This window comes from Acinonyx jubatus, chromosome X, assembly GCF_027475565.1.
Source record: "Acinonyx jubatus isolate Ajub_Pintada_27869175 chromosome X, VMU_Ajub_asm_v1.0, whole genome shotgun sequence".
In the NCBI taxonomy this organism is placed as follows: Eukaryota; Metazoa; Chordata; class Mammalia; order Carnivora; family Felidae; genus Acinonyx; species Acinonyx jubatus.
In genome coordinates, this window is record NC_069389.1 from 74,000,693 (window position 1) to 74,014,018 (window position 13,326).

The window sequence follows — 13,326 nt, forward strand, 5'->3', positions numbered from 1 at the left end:
TCCCCTGGTAACTATCAATTTATTCTCTATAGTTAAGAGTGTGTTTCTTGGTTTGTGTCTCTCTCTTTTCCCCTTTGATTATTTGCTTTGTTTCTTAAGTTACATATATGTGTGAATTAATATGGTATTTGTCCTTCTCTGGCTTATTTGCTTAGCATTATACTCTAATTCCACCTATGTCATTGCAAAATGACAAGCTTTCATTCTTTTTTATGGCTAAGTAATATTCCAAGCGATATATATATATATATATATATATATATATATATATATATACACATATACACACACACACATACATACACACATATCATATATATATATATATATATATATATATATATATGTATATATATCACATCTTCTTTATCCACTGGGTGGACACTTGGCTGCTTCCATAATTTGGCTATTGTAAATAATGCTGGTATAAACATCAGGGTGCATGTATCACTTTGAATTTGCATTTTTATATGCTTTGTGTAAAACCCTAGTAGTGGAATTGCTGGATTGTAAGGTAGTTCTGTTTTTTAACGTTTTGAGGAACGTCCATATTTTCCATACTGGCTGCCCCAGTTTGCATTCCTACCAACAGGGCACAATGATTCCTTTTTCTCTACATCCTCACTAACACTTGTTTCTTGAGTTTCTTATTTGGGCCATTCTGACAAGTGAGAGGTGATATCTCATTGTAGTTTTGATTTGTGTTTCCCTGATGATGAGTTGATGGTGAACATCTTTCCATGTGTCTATTGCCCATCTGGGTGTCCTCTTTGGAGAAATGTCTGCTCATGACTTCTGTCCATTTTTAAATTGGATTGTTTATTGTTTGTATGTTTATTTGTATAAGTTTTTTATAATTTTGGATACTAACCTTTTATTGGATGTATAATTTGCAAATATCTTTTCCCATTCAATAGGCTGTCTTTTAGTTTTGTTGATTGTTTCTTTTGCTGTGTAGAATCTTTTTATTTTGATGTTATCCCAATAGATTATATTTGCTTTTGTTTCCCTTGCCTCAGGAGACAGATCTAGTAAGAAGCTGCTACCACTGGTGTGAAAGTTTATGATTTCAGGTCTCACATTTAAAAAATATAGGGGTGCCTGGGTGGCTCAGTTGGTTGAGCTTCCGACTTCGGCTCAGGTCATGATCTCATGGTTTGTGAGTCAAGCCCTGCGTCGGGCTCTGTGCTGCCAGCTCAGAGCCTGGAGCCTGCTTTACAGTCTGTGTCTCCCTCTCTCTCTGACCCTCCCCTGTTCATGCTCTGCCTCTCTCTGTCTCAAAAATAAATAAACATTAAAAAAATTAAAATATATATATATATTTTAATGTTCGTTTATTTTTGAGAGAGAGAACAAATGTGCGTGTGAGCAAGGGAAGGACAGAGAGAGAGGGAGACACAGAATCCAAAGCAGGCCTCAGGCTCTGAGCCATCAGCACAGCGCCAAATGTGGGGCCTGAATCCACGAACCACGAGATTATGACCTGAGCTGAAGTCAGACACTTAACCAATTGAGCCACCCAGGCACCCCAGGTCTCACATTTAGATCCTTAACCTATATTGAGTTTCTTATTCTGTGTGTTGCAAGAAAGTGGTACAGTTTTATTCTTTCACATGTAGCTATCCAGTGTTCATAGCACCATTTGTTGAAAAGACTATATTTTTCTCATTGGATAATCTTTCCTACTTTCTTGAAGATTAATTGGCTATATAGTTGCGAGTTCATTTTTGAGTTTTCTATTCTGTTCCATCCATCTTTGTATCTATTTTTGTGCCAGTACCATACTGTTTTGATTACTACAGCTTTGTATAACTTGAAGTCTGGAATCATGATACCTCTAGTTTTGTTTTTCTTTTTCAGGATTGCTTTGACTACTTGGGGTTCTTTGTGGTTGCATACAAATTTTAGGATTCTTCTAGTTCTGTGAAAAACGCTGTTGGTATTTGATAGGGATTGCATTGAATGTGTAGATTGCTTTGGGTAGTATAGACATTTTAACAATGTTTGTTCTTCCAATCCATCAGGATGGAAGTTTTTCCATTTCTTTGTGTCCTCTTGAATTTTTTCCATCAGCATTTTATAGTTTTCAGGGAACAGGTCATTCACCTCTTTGGTTAAGTTTATTTCTATGTATTTTATTATTTTTGATGCAACTCTAAATGGGATTGTTTTCTTACTTTCTCTTTCTGCAGCTTCATTATTAGTGTATAGAAATGCTGCAGATTTCTGTATATTGATTGTTTAATCCTGTAACCCTACTGAATTCATTTATCAGTTCTAGGATTTTTTTTTTTTTTTTTTTTTTTTTTTTTTTTTGGTGGAGTGGGTTTTTGGGTTTTGGGATTTTTTGGTAGGTTTTCTACATATAGTATCATGTCATATGTAAATAGTGGAAGTTTTACTTCTTTCTTACCAATTTGGATCCCTTTTATTTCTTTTTTTGCTCTCTGATTGCTGTGGCTAGGACCTGTACTAGTATGTTTAATAAAAGTGGTAAGAAGAACTTCGTTGTCTTGTTGCTGACCTTAGGGGAAAAGCTCTCAGTTTTTCCCCACTGAGTATGATTTTAGCTGTTGGATTTCCATGGATGGTCTTTATTATTTTGAGGTATGTTTCCTCCAAACCTGCTTTGTTGTGGGTTTTTATCATGAATGGATGTTTTAGTTTTTCAAATGCTTTTTCTTCATCTATTGAAATCATCATATGGTTTTTATCCTTTTTCTTATGATGTGATGTAGTATGTTGATTGAGTTTTGAATATTGAACCATGCTTGAATCCTGGGAATAAATCCCACTTGATCGTGGTGAATTATTTTTTAAATGTATTGTTAGATTTGATTTGCTAGTATTTTGTTGTGGATTTTTGTACCTATGTTCATTAGGGATGTTGGCCTATAGTTCTCTTTTTTAATGGTGTCTTTATCTGGTTTTGGTATCAGGGTAATGCTGGCCACATAGAATGAGTTGAGAAGTTGTCTTTCCTCTTCTATTTTTTAGAATAATTTGAGAAGAATCAGTATTAATTCTAAGAATAGGTATTAATTCTTCTTTATATGTTTGGTAGAATTCACCTGTGAAGCCATCTGGTCTTGGACTTGGACATCTGTTTGTTGCAAGTTTTGTTTGATTACTGATTCAATTTCATTGCTGGTAATAGGCATGGTCAAATTTTCTATTTCTATTTCACTTTTGTTAGTTTATATGTTTCTAGGAATTTAACTGTTTCTTCTAGGTTGTCCATGTTGTTGGCATATTGTGTTTCATAATATTCTCTTATAACTATATTTTTGTGGTGTTGTTTATTTCTTCTCTGTCATTGGTGATTTTATTTATTTGAGTACTTTCTCTCTTTTTCTTGATAAGACTGGCTAGAGGTTTACTAATTAATTTTTTCAAAGAACCAGCTCCTGGTTTCATTGATCTGTTCTATGGGTTTTTTTAGGTTCTATATCATTTATTTCTTCTCAAATCTTCATTAATTTCTTCCTTGTGCTGGTTTCAGGTTTTGTTTGTTGTTCTTTTTCTACCTCCAGATGTAAGGTTAGGTTGTTTGAGATTTTTCTTGCTATAAACTTCTCTCTTAGAACTGCTTTTGCTTTATCCCCAAATTTTGGGACCATTGTGTTTTTACTTTGATTTGTTTCCATGTACATTTTAATTTCTTCTTTGATTTCCTGGTTGACCCATTAATTGTTCAGTAGTATATTGTTTAAGTTCCACGTATTTGTGGCTTTCCAGATTTTCTCTTGTGGGCGATTTCTAGTTTCATAGCATCGTGGGCAGAAAAGATGTATGGTATGACTTAAATCCTGAATATGTTAAGGCTTGTTTTATGGCCTATATGTTATCTATTCTGGAGAATGATCAGTGTGCCCTTGAGAAGAATGTGTATTCTGCTGTTTTAGAATGCAGTGCTCTAAATATATCTGTTAGATCCATGTGGTTCAATGTGTCATTTAAAGCCATTGTTTCCTTGTTCATTTTTCTGCTTAGATGATTTGTCCGTTGATGTAAGTGGGGTATTTAAGTTCCCTATTATTATTGTGTTATTATTGATTCATTCCTTTATGTTTGTTATTAACTATTTAATATATTTGTATGCTTCTAATGTTGAGGGTATAAATTTTTACAACTGTTATATATTCTTGTATAATTCCCTTTATTATTACATACTCTCTCTCCATCTTTGTCTCTTGTTAGTCTTTGTTTTAAAGTCTACTTTGTCTGATATAAATATTGCTACTGTGGCTTTCTTTTGATATTTTTTTGCATCATAGATGTTTTTCTATCCCCTCACTTTTGATATGCAGATGTCTTTAGGTCTAAAATGAGTGTCTTATAGGCAGCATATAGCTGGGTCTTATTTTCATCCATTCTGACACCCTATGTCTGTTGATTGGAGCATTTAGTCTATTTACTTTCAAAGTAATTATTGATAGATATATATTTATTACCATTTTATTACTTGTTTTGTGTTTGTTTCTGAAGACTTTCTCTGATTCTTTATTGTATGTCTCTCTTATGGTTTGCTGATTTTTTTAGTGATATATTTGGAATTTTTCTCTTTATTCTTTGAATTTTTATTAGTTGTTTTTAATGTATGGTTACCATTCTGTTTGTATATAATCTCTTCTTCATATAACAGTCTATATTAATTTGATGGTCATATAAGTTTGAACCCATTCTTGTCCCCATGTTTTACGTATATGGTGTCATATTTTATATCATTTTATTTTGTGGGGTCTTTAACTTTTTTTACAGAAAAATATATTTTTACTACTTTTGTATCTCATACCTTCATACTGTCACTTTTGGTTTCTCCTTTCCACTCAGAGTCCACTTTAGTATTTCTTACAGGGTTGGTTTAGTGGTCATGGACTCCTTCAGTGTTTGTTTGTCTGGGACACTTTATCTCTCCTCCTGTTCTGAATGATAGCCTGGCTCGATAGAGTATTCTTGGCTGCTGATTCAGCACTTTGAATATGCCATGCCCCTCCCTTTTGGTTTGCCAAGTTTCTGATGAAAAATCCCCTGCTATCCTTATGGGGCTTCCTTTTGTATGTTATGTCTTCTTTGGTCTTGCTGCTTTATAACTTTTTCTTTTTCGCTATATTTTGGCGATTTAAATACAATATATCTTGGTGTGGGTCAGCTTTTGTTGATTTTGATGGGATTTCCCTTAGTCTCCTGAATCTGGATATCTGTTTCCTTCCTCAGATTAGGGAAGTTTTCAGCTATTATTTCTTTTAATAAATTTTCTGCCCCCTTTTCTCTGTCTTCTCCTTCTGGGACTCCTGTACTATAAATGTTATACATTTGATAGAGTCACTGTATTCCCTAAATCTATTCTCATTTTGCACAATTATTTTTTCTTGCTTTTGTGCAGCTTGGCTAGTTTTCATTACTCTGCTTTCTAGGTCATTAATTACTCCCTCTGCTTTTTCCAGCCTTCTCTTCATTCCATCAAGAATGTTTCTCAGTTCATTTATGCATTTTATCTCTGTGTTATTCCTTATCTCTGTGTTATTTGTCTCACTCATGTCTTCCACTGTTTCCTCAAGCCAAGTGAGTACCCTTATGATCGTTGCTTTACATACTCCATCAGGCATGTTACTTATATCTGTTTCACTTAGATCGCTGGCTGTGGTTTTGTCCTGTTCTTTCATATGGGATATATTTCTCTGTCTTCTCATTTTGTGTAAGTCTCTATGTCTGTTTTTCTGTGTTAGGGAAGTCAGCTATGTCTCCTGTTCTTGTGGGTCATGGCGTTATGAAGAAGAGGTCCTGTAGTGGTTTTCCCTATTTCCCAGGGTCTGGCATTTTGGGCAGTGTCTTCTAGTGTGCTCTGTGTACTGTAATGTTTATTCCTGGCCACTTTATCCTTCAGGCCAGTCATCTGCAGAGACTTTCTTTGCCTTTTGTGAGCAATGTTTGGTCCTTGGACTGAATGTGGCCCATTTTGACTAGGTATGCTCTGGTCTGCTTGTGAAATGAGACCTTTTCACTGCTGCCAAAACCAATACTGCAAATATCCCAAGTGGGTGGATGCAGTGTGAGAAGAGGTTTAGACTAGTCTCGATTCAGAGGTCCACAGTACTGCCACTGAGGCAAGTGAAAGTGGCACTTCCAGAATTGTGGTTCTACCAGGGTATGGAGAGTGGGGTTTGGTGTAAACAAGTTAGGTAGCAAGTGTTGGCACAGCAATGTTTTCCACAGGTAGCCCTGTGCTTTTGAAGAAAGGCAGCAGAGGGAAATGGCACCTTCCATTGCCGCCTTTCTGGGATGCATTCTGAAATGAGCAAATAAACTCCCCATATTGTGGCCTAGGTGCTCTTCAGATCACTGTTGCCATGCTGTTTGTCCATAGGTCTTTTTGCCTGCCTGCCTTCTCTCCAACAGCAGCCGTAATATCCTCTAGGCTCTATTGCAGCCAAGCCCATTGACCTTTACAATTCCAGGGTTTAAGCCCTGCTTCTTGTCAGAAGTCATGAAATTCAGCCCCTCTTACTTTCCAAGACAGTTTCTACAGGGATTTTATTTTCCCCTTGTGCTTCCCTGTATGTTAGTCTACCTCTCACTTTTCTCTGTGATTGCAGCTCCCTCCCTACTGCAGTGGGGAAGATGTTTCCCTCCCAAACTGTGTCTCTGCACTTCCTACCTTCTTCGATGTGGCCTTTTCTCTACCTTTAATTGTGGAGTTTGTTCTGTCAATTTTTTTTATGTCAATTTCTGAGGTATTAGGTGATTTGATAGTTATCTAGTTGTTTTCTGGGATGAGGTGAGCCTAGGGTCCTCCTACTCCACTGCCATCTTCTAACCTTGGTGTTTCCATTTAAATAGGATGGACAGATTGGGTCTCACTGAGCAAAAAACTCCTTTTAAGGAGGGATTATGGAGTAATGGATATGGAAATATGGAAATCGAAAGGGTATTCCAGGTAGCGGGAAGAGCCAGTGCATGTGTTTTATTGCATTATTGAAGAAGAGTAAGGTGGTCAGTGTGACTGGAGCTGAGGGAATTAAAGCGACAGTAGCAAGAAATGAGGTTAGAGGGGTCTGAAGAGAGTACAGATCAGTAGGGCCTTGCAGGATTACATGTAAGATGTGTTGGGGAAGGACTTTGGGTGCCAGGGGAATGCTCTTTGATAAGATGCTTGACTCCCTGGATTAAGATGTGAAAAGACAGTTAAAGGGGGTATCTGTGAATTTGAGATTACTATGAATTGTTTCAAGTCAGTAATTCAGTCCTAGTATTGTAGATCTTGATTATACTAACTGAAAAGTTGGTATGTTGACTGAAAGTTAGCATGCACTTTTGTAACCAGATAGGTTTGTGGTCCTTGGACAGATCACTTAGCCTCTTTCAAGCTTCAGTTTCATCATTTGTAAAATGAAAACTTTTGACCAGATTATCTTAAATTCTGCCCAACTTTAATAGTCTCTAATGCCATACTATGTGATTAAATATAGAAAAAAATTTAATAAAAAAAGTGAGAGTAGAAAATAAAACTCAAATTTCTTCCCATAAGAGAAGGTGAAAATATTACTAGCAATACTTTTTTTCTTGTTTCTGTTACCCCATGATCAAACTGTCAACATACATTCAATTGAGATATATATTTAAAGCATTCTAGACATATTTAAACCTTAAGTTAGATAATTTGACTAAATTAAATCATATTTCACCTAATTTACATTCTCACTTTGAAGATACAGATGTGCATTTAATTTTGAGTTTATAACCCCAAAGAATGGAAAAAGAAGAAAAGCAGCAATTACTTGAAGAATTGTCTAATATACTTACTAATAAGACAGGTGGACAGGTACATATCTGGAATGTGGCAGGGTAGTTGAGGTACTTTTGATTTGACATTTCTCACTCTGATTTTATAATATAGGTAATCCTGAAGCTTGCCATGGGGCATAAAAGTTTTCTTTAACCCAGAAGGAAAATTAAAGAGAAAATGCCACATAGAGATAGTCCTGCTGTGGATTGATCTCTCTTAAAATGGCTTCAGTTCCCCCTTCTTTTTTCTCCTAGGCAATAAAGATTGATTGAGGTTTGTGTTAGCAGGATGTGATGAAGACCTCATACAGAAATGTAAATGTGTAGTGTCCCTGAGGGAATCAATGAATTAAAAGTAGAAAAAAAAACTATACATATAATAGTGTATTTGTCCTAGTTGATCCAGAGAAAGATGATCCTTAAAAGCATTTGGTTGGTGGTATTTGAAGAACAATTTCAAGAGATCCTGAGACCAAATAATTCTCACTTAGTTAGAACTCATCATGAATTCTCCTTACTAGTGGGATGACCACAGATTCCTTAGTAAAAAGGAATGTGAGCATGCACAACAACGTTGATGCATATCATTTAGCTTCTGTTATAAGAACTAAATGTACAGGGTGTGGCAGAAAGATTAATTTCAATTCCTAATAGAAATTTAAAAAATCTTTTTCCTTCCTAATCAAATTTTAATTAGCATTTCAACATATTTATGATATAATAATAACTGCCCTTCATGCTGATCATATGTTATTGTAAGATCTTGAATTATTTTCTAAATCATGGAAGATTACTAAATTATTAAATATTACTTTCCTTTAATGTAATATTGCTTTATTACTTTAGTATTGCTGCACTCTAGTTCTCCAAATAGTGGTGCCCATTTTATTGTTTGGTAGTTTGTATTAACCACTGTATTAATTAGGATACAGCATTTTCATTGCTTTTCAGCATTAGAAGTAGAAAATCCCATGCAAAGAACAAGTGTTGGAGTTTTTTAGAAATAGGTATATATTAACAGAATCAGTGAATTCAATTTTATCTAGAATATTTATAAAGATGCCTTTTAAATATCAGAGTAACTGAGTTCTACACTCAGCTATTTGATTACTATTAAATGTGACATTTCTCCTTTTTTAAAAAATTTATTTTAAAAACATTGTCAATTCTAAAACTTTGAACAAACTTGAAAGGGGTTATGATTTTGCTATATCTTTTCTCATGTTTGAGCACTATGGTAATGGTATCTGATCCAAATCTGACTTTGGGATCTTAAGTCAAATCAGTCTTTAAAAGGCATAGGTATCCCCCCTACAAATCTTCATTTTTAATCCTTAAAATTTTTTTTTCTCCTTTTGTAAAGAATGTATATAGTTATATATTTAAACTTGCTAATTCTTTTCGATTATAGTTAATAAGTAAATAAGCATCATTCAATTATTTGTTTGATCTATGAATTTCTCTTATCTGACAGGTATTTTTTTCCTTTTGATTTTAATAGAACATTCAAATAAAAACTTTGGCAGATGATGTGGTAAGGTGGTTTTAGTAGCATGTTGTTATGTTACTTATGCATGTTGCCTTTTTACTAAAGTGGGTGGACATTAAAGCATTGATGTATGTAAGATATAAAATGTCTAGATGTTTACAAAGTATAGTAAAATGGACAATTTGTCAATAGAATGACTTTTCTTTTTTTGAAAAATCAGTATAAAGAATTATGAGAACTCAACAAGATTTTGATATCCTTAAACATACCTTAACCAAAATTTTAAAATCTCTATGTAAATCTAACCTGGAAAACACCTATTTTTTTTCCTTTTTGATAGCCAAGAAAATTGTGAATAAGTAAAAGATTAATATTAATATTAGGGGAAATTAATTTAATATAGAAAGCTAAGTTTATTACTTTAGCTAGATACGTGCTATTAAATTTAAAATCCGCAAATATTTTGAGCTGAGGCCATCATAGTAAAACTTATTAAAATTTATGGGCATAACATTTAAATGTGCTCTTTCATAGCTAAACTTTAAAAAAATGATATTTTAAGCAGTGCCATTTTTTACTTTGTGAAATTACAAATAATGTACAATATTATTTGTGATTTAAGGAGGTAAAAGTATGTGGCTTATATTCATTTTCTTATCAAGATATAGCTGAAAGCAAAAGCCAATTTTCTAGATAGAAATGAAAGGCATAGTGGAAAATCAAATATATATGTAAATAATGCTACTCAGTAAAAAGCTAGCACTGCAAAAGTGACAATGAAGAGACAGGAACAAAGATATTTTGATTTAATGCTCGATTGCATATTTAAATGCTTTTATGTCCACCATATTTTTTAGTGAAATTAGGCTGTTGGGTATGTACTCAAACTTATTTGGGATTACTTAATATTTTTTCTTGAGTTGTTCGAAGATATAATACATATCTAAACCAATTTAATTTTCCTTAAATAGTTAAAAGAAAATTTGAATTAGTTCAAGATGATGTAAAGAAATGAATCTTAATGTGAACACCAGGATAGGGACCAGGGACTTATAAATTTATCAAGTTACTTTTTTTCTGAAATGAGAGAGTTGGTCTAGATGATTTTTCAAGTTTCTTCCCAATTCTAAAACACTATGATTTATATAATCTCTTTGCAAGCAACCATATTCTAAAATCATTTTTGTAATCCTAAATAAGTTGTATAAAACTGGCCATATTTCTTTAAAAGTACATTTAATTTTAAGAAAGTGTTCTTTGAATCAAAATAAGAAGTATGTTCTTTTAATGGGGGAGGGGTCAGTGGAAATTTACATAAGTTGGGGTAATAACTTCTGTGATGCTTTTTGTGTTTTTAAAATAATTTATGAGGACTCAGTAACATGACAGTGAAGATGCACTGTCCTCACATCTAACATGTCTGCTTGTTTAACATGAGTTGATGGTATGCATGTGCTTTCTAACAGAAACCAGAATAAAACTGAGTTGCATTCAGTTTTATGGACCTTACTAATTTTTGATGTCTGATATTTTGTGGTTTAAAACAGATTGGGCTCTTTGTATGTACCTGGAGTCATTAACTCACTTTACATGAAATAGCAAGCTGATTATTAGAGATTGTGCTAATTATTAGAGATTATACGTGGAATCAATGGTACAGAATTAATATCCGTAAAACATCAAGTTCTTTATGATAGTATTTGTAGGAATAAGACATTTTTATTTATGTTAACATTTCCATTAAATAGAAAAGGTAATGTCTTGTTAATCCTCAATTTTTAGGGAAAAAAAGTAAAGGAAATAATAGTAACAAGAATAAAAAATAGCAGTTGAGTACACTAAACATATGAACTTATTTGAATCTCATAATAACCCTGTGCAGTGTAGGTAATATCATTATTTATTTAAAATATATTAACTTGTTATCTGTATTTTAGAGATGAGAAAACAGAGAAAGAGCATGTAATTTGCACAGGGTTCCTCAGCTAATAAATGACAGATTCAAACCCAGGCAGTCTGGCTTCAGAGTCTTTGTTATTAACCATTATACTTGACCACTATGCTGGCAAGGTATCCATAGATACTTGTCATAGTTTTTGGCACTTTGAAGAGAGAAACATTACTGTAATTTCCCACCTGAGAAGTGAATATTGGGGCTCTTTTTTATTCCTTTCTTTATTTCTCATAATTCAAAAGTTGCCACTATTGTCCCTCAAACAACTACATAACTTTGATGCAAGACTTTTATTTACCTATTTACAGTGTAAAGTGGAAATGACGAGGCACTAAGGTTTACCTTGGAGGACTACTTTTCACACCTCAGACTTCTGAGACTGAATTAAAAGGTTTCAAAATTGTGCAATCTCTAACTAGAAATTCTTGCTTAAAATAAGTTTGTCAAAAGACAGTATTATACTAAGTGCTATTTTGATATTTCAGTACTTCATATTTATGATTCTGAATTTCTTTCTTAGAGTTTCTTTTTTTTTTTCTTTTTGTAGCGTGACCGAATTACAAGTTTTAGAAAATCTACTGTCAAAAAAGAAAAACCTTTTATTCAGCATCCTATTGATTCTCAAGTTGCAATGAGTGAGTTTCCAGCAGCTCAGCCATTGTATGATGAACGATCGTTGAATTTGTCAGAAAAGGAAGTACTGGATCTTTTTGAAAAAATGATGGTAAGTTTGTACCTTACTTTTGTTGTAATTTTAAAATGTGTGTGCCCAGAGTATTACAGGTTTTTAAGTATGTGTGTTTGTATGGATTGCATTTATATCATGTAAAGGAGAGTCCAGAAACTTGTTGATACAACAAAACTATTTTCAGAAGTATGCTTTTTAAAATTTTTTAAATGTTTGTTTTTGAGAGTGAGAGCGAGAGAGAGGGAGGGAGGGGCAGAGATAGAGGGAGACACAGAATCCGAAGCAGGCTCCAGGTTCTGAGCTGTCAACACGGAGCCTGACGCGGGACTCAAACTCACAGACCACAGGATCATGACCTGAGCTGAAGTAAGATGCCTAGCCAACTGAACCACCCAGGTGCCCCTTCAGAAGTATGTTTTTTGACTTGAGTTAAAATATCCTTACCTAACTATCACTTCCACTATGATCTCTGGAAAGCAAAGGCTGTCTTATTTGTGTCCTCTAGTATTTTGTGGTCTCCTGCACATTGAATCAGTTTTTCAATCAACTAATTTGTGTTTCTGTTTTTGGTGAAGAAAAACAGACCAAAGTTCACTTTCCGGAAAACAGCACAAGGTATCTTGTTGTTTATATGGAATAGAGTTAGGAAGACAGTAAAACAAACAGACAAGCAAAGAAAAAAACAGTAGAGGGGAAATAATGCCTGGAAGGAGAAGGAGAAGAAAAAGGAAGTAGGAGGACTCTAGGCTCAGCTCATTTCAGGAACACAACTAGATAACTACCAAATTATTCTAAATGCCTCAGAAATTGACCTGAAGACTGACAAAACAAACTCCACAACTAAAGAGAGAAAAGAGGCCACATGGAGGAAGGTAGGAAGTGCATGCAAAGATATGGTTTAAGGGACAAACAGATAGATCACAGCTGCTGAGTAGGGGATGGAGCCATGGTCAAGTAGAAGGGAGAAAGAGAGAGAATGAGAGAGAGAGAGAAAGAGAGAGAGAGAGAGAGAGAGACGCACACAGGGGAGTGCACAAGGAGAACATTTCCCCAAATCCATTGACTTAGAAAATTTGATGGGCTGAATTTCCTGAGTTCTTGCAACCAGCAAGGCTTAAAGCCTGGAGTTTTAAAGGTCAACAGGTTTGGCTGGGATAGAGCCCTGAGGGCATTGCCCTGTGCCTTGAGAGAAGGCAGGCAAACAACCTAGGGACAGATGTCATTGAAACACCTGGGGCACACATGGGGAGATTGTTTGCTGTTCTCTGAGCTTGCCCCTGCGAGGCAGTGTTCACAGAGACACCTCTCTAGGAACAAAAGAGTAGGGACATAATTGGCTTTTCTCTCCTACAGAAGAAGAGACTTAGACAAAATGCAAAGACAAAGGAATATATCCCAAATGAAAGAATA

General features: G+C 34.5%; 1 protein-coding gene across 8 annotated transcripts in view; it reads left to right on the forward strand.

Moving 5' to 3' along the window:
* DIAPH2 (diaphanous related formin 2) overlaps positions 1-13,326 on the forward strand; it is a 971,442-nt gene that overhangs the window by 46,094 nt on the left and 912,022 nt on the right. For 5 of the 8 annotated variants that reach the window (XM_027053564.2, XM_053201433.1, XM_053201431.1 and 2 more), the window contains exons 2-3: positions 9,287-9,319; positions 11,776-11,952. In XM_027053564.2, coding sequence (XP_026909365.1) covers positions 9,287-9,319; positions 11,776-11,952 — 210 coding nt within the window. Of the gene's footprint in view, positions 1-2,339; positions 8,060-9,259; positions 9,320-11,775; positions 11,953-13,326 lie in introns of those variants that run through there. The other 3 variants (XM_053201436.1, XM_053201435.1, XM_053201434.1) reach the window with 3 other exon arrangements.